At 63.2% G+C, this 2,793-nt stretch overlaps 1 protein-coding gene across 1 annotated transcript in view; it reads left to right on the top strand.

Moving 5' to 3' along the window:
* The first annotated feature begins 1,301 nt into the window (after positions 1 to 1,301).
* CNIH2 (cornichon family AMPA receptor auxiliary protein 2) overlaps positions 1,302 to 2,793 on the top strand; it is a 5,282-nt gene continuing 3,790 nt past the window's right edge. The window contains exon 1 of the mRNA XM_007461953.1: positions 1,302 to 1,382. Within this exon, the coding sequence (XP_007462015.1) occupies positions 1,302 to 1,382 (81 nt within the window). The remainder of the gene's footprint in view (positions 1,383 to 2,793) is intronic.

Here is a 2,793-nt window from a genome sequence, read left to right as displayed (position 1 = left end):
GGGGGGGGGGCCTCTCCACTTAACTCCCTCCCACCCAGGATGCTAGCCCCCTGCCTCTGACACAGCTTCTTCCTGCAGAAAAACAAACCTTTGATCTCTACCTGAGAAGCCATGTCCCTTGTGCTGTCTCTTGCCTGTCCCACCTGTGCCCTCCCCTCCAGCTTGTATTTAAGTCCCTGGGCTGCCCCTTGGGGTGCCCTCCCAACTCCCAGGTTCCCCTCTGGTGTCATGTCAGGCATTTTGCAAGGAAAAGCCACTTGGGGAAAGACGGAAAGGACAAAAAATAAATAAATAAATTTCCACTGGCCCTCGGGTGAGCCGAGGGTTTTTGCAAGGAAGTTGTGGTGGCTGAGTGTGGTCTGTGGTGGGAGCTGCCTTTGGGTGGCGGGGAAGGAACTGGAGCCCTGGTCTTGGTGGGCTGCACAGGGGGTCCTGGCTTGGGCTGTGTGTCCTAGGGTTGCTGTTGAAAGGCCTTGACCCATTTCCTGAAACCAGGAGAGCTGCCTGCTTGTGGTTCTATGGTCTGCCCCCACGGGCCCAGCACGGTTCCGGCCGGCCGGGAGGGCGGCTGGCGGCCGTCAGTGAGCACCTGGTGAGCCGCCGCCGCCGCCGCCAACACCCACACAGGCGGGTCCGGGATGGGGAGTTGGGCCGCAGACCTTGTGCCCCGCTCTGTCTGGCCTGCGTCCCCTTCAGCCCCCTGGCTCAGCCCCCTCTCCCGGCTTTTTCTGGGTTCAAGCCAGGTGTCTCTGACCCCTCGGACGGTGACAAGTGCTTTGCACTTAAGACCTCGGTCCGACCTCCGTGGCCGGTAAATGAGGGCAGAGGTACGGGCACCCGTCCGAGTGGGCCGAGTGTGGCAGTGGTGGGCTCGTTGTGTGACGTGGTGGGGGGGTATGCCAGGGATGTGCGTCCATGCTTACGTGTCCCTGAGGTTGGGGCGGGGGTGGCGCCCGGGCCGCGCTGGTGGAGGGGCGCACAAAGACCCAGCCCCGCCCGCCCGAGGCTGCTCGCACGGCGGCCCCGCCCCCGGCTCCGCCCCGCCGGCTTCGCGGGCTGGAGAGCGAGGGACCCGCGGGCGAGGGATCGCAGGATGAGCGATTGGGGCCCGGGCAGCCGGCAGCGGACGCGCCCCCCGAGCCCACCGGCCCGGATCCCGGCCGCGCCGCCCGCGTCCCCCGAGCCCGCGCCCGAGCCCTACGGGCCATGCCCGGCCGGCCCTAAGCGCGGGCCGGGGGGGCGTCCCCTTGCGCCCGGGCCCCGCGCTGGCGCCCCCCGGGCCGCCGCCCGGCGCGGGGGCCATGGCGTTCACCTTCGCCGCGTTCTGCTACATGCTCACCCTGGTGCTGTGCGCCTCTCTCATCTTCTTTGTCATCTGGCACGTAAGGCCGGGCTGGGGCTGAGGCTGGGGCTGGGGTCGGAGTGGGGGCAGGGGGCGCTGGGAGCAGGAGGGGGACGGACGGATGGTCTCAGGGCCCGGAGAAACTTGGTGCCTCCTCTCCGCTATCCCCCATCAGTCGGCTACTGTTCGCCCCATAAACACCCCCCATCATCGGCTTCCTTCCCGGGGCCCCCCCTTTCTCCGCCGCCCCCGACTGTCTGTGGGTATGTCAGTCGGTCTCTGACCGCCCCCCCTCCCCTGCCCCATGGCAGCCTTGGGGTGTGGGACGGAATTCTGGGATTCTTGTTCCTTTCCCTCCTATTTCCCCACCCCCCAACCCCCGCCATCTAGTCGCCCCCGTTTGTCCGTCGGGCAGTTTGTCTGTCTACTCTCCCCACCCCCTTTGTGGGTTTTTCCAGCCAGAGTGATGGAGCCAGTTGCTATGGCAACTGCATCTGTTTACAGGACCCACAGATCGCAGAGCCCATTAACCCTTTCCATTCCCGCCCCCCACCCCCACTCCCTGACCCAGCAGTGATTGGCTCTAAGCAGCCCCAGAGACCTAACCCCGACCACCAGCTCACCTTGGGTTTCCCTACCCCCTCCTGTTCGGGCTTCCCCCTACTAGGTTTCCTCCCCACTTTCCAGCTTTCCTCCTCTTCCTGCCCCCCACTTTCCTCTTTGTCTCCTGTTTCCTTTGGTCTGTCTCTCTCTCCAGCCTTGCCTCACACCTGGTTCTTCAAAACGTCCATTTCTCATCCCTTATCCTGATTGCCTCCCTTTAGAGAGGGTCCCTCTTCCCCACTCTCTGGGGCCTTCTCAGTGGTCCCCTGCCTGTCTCCCTTCTACTCACTACAGAACTATCAATCAGCCTCCAGCTTATTTTTTGGGACCCTTGCCCCCCACCCCCTTTACTGCCCTCTCTTCTCCTATGTACCCTGAGGTTTCAGCCACCACCCTATCCCCTCCACACGGCCTGTGCATCTTGGCCCTGGCCCGCTCAGCTCAGCATCCTCTGCTTGTACGTCCAGCACACACCTCCCTGATCATCGCGTTATCCCCCATCGGTCTCTCTGTACCCGCTTCCTTCCTCTTCCTCCCCATTGCCTCACCTGCTTCTTTCTTGGTCTCCCCACTTCATCACTCCTTTCTTTTCCTGGGACCTGCTGCCTGCCTGCTCCGTGGTCCTCCCTGGCCCTTGATCAGTCTCTCCCTTCATCCTCCCCTGCTGTCACCTTGCTGTCTGTCTCTTTTACATCAGGATTCCATGGACTCTGACTGCGCCCCTTTTGTGTGAGGAGTGAGCCCCCATAGACACCTTCAGACACACACACCCCATCTGCAGCCCTCTCTCTCTTTGGGTCTCTCAGTTGCTTTTTCTTCTCTCTGCCGCCTTCTCTGTTTCTCTTTCC

Source organism: Lipotes vexillifer, unplaced genomic scaffold (assembly GCF_000442215.2).
Source record: "Lipotes vexillifer unplaced genomic scaffold, Lipotes_vexillifer_v1.1 scaffold1129, whole genome shotgun sequence".
Taxonomy (NCBI): Eukaryota; Metazoa; Chordata; class Mammalia; order Artiodactyla; family Lipotidae; genus Lipotes; species Lipotes vexillifer.
Note: the sequence above shows the minus strand (reverse complement) of the source record. Positions and strands in the feature narration are given on the sequence as shown.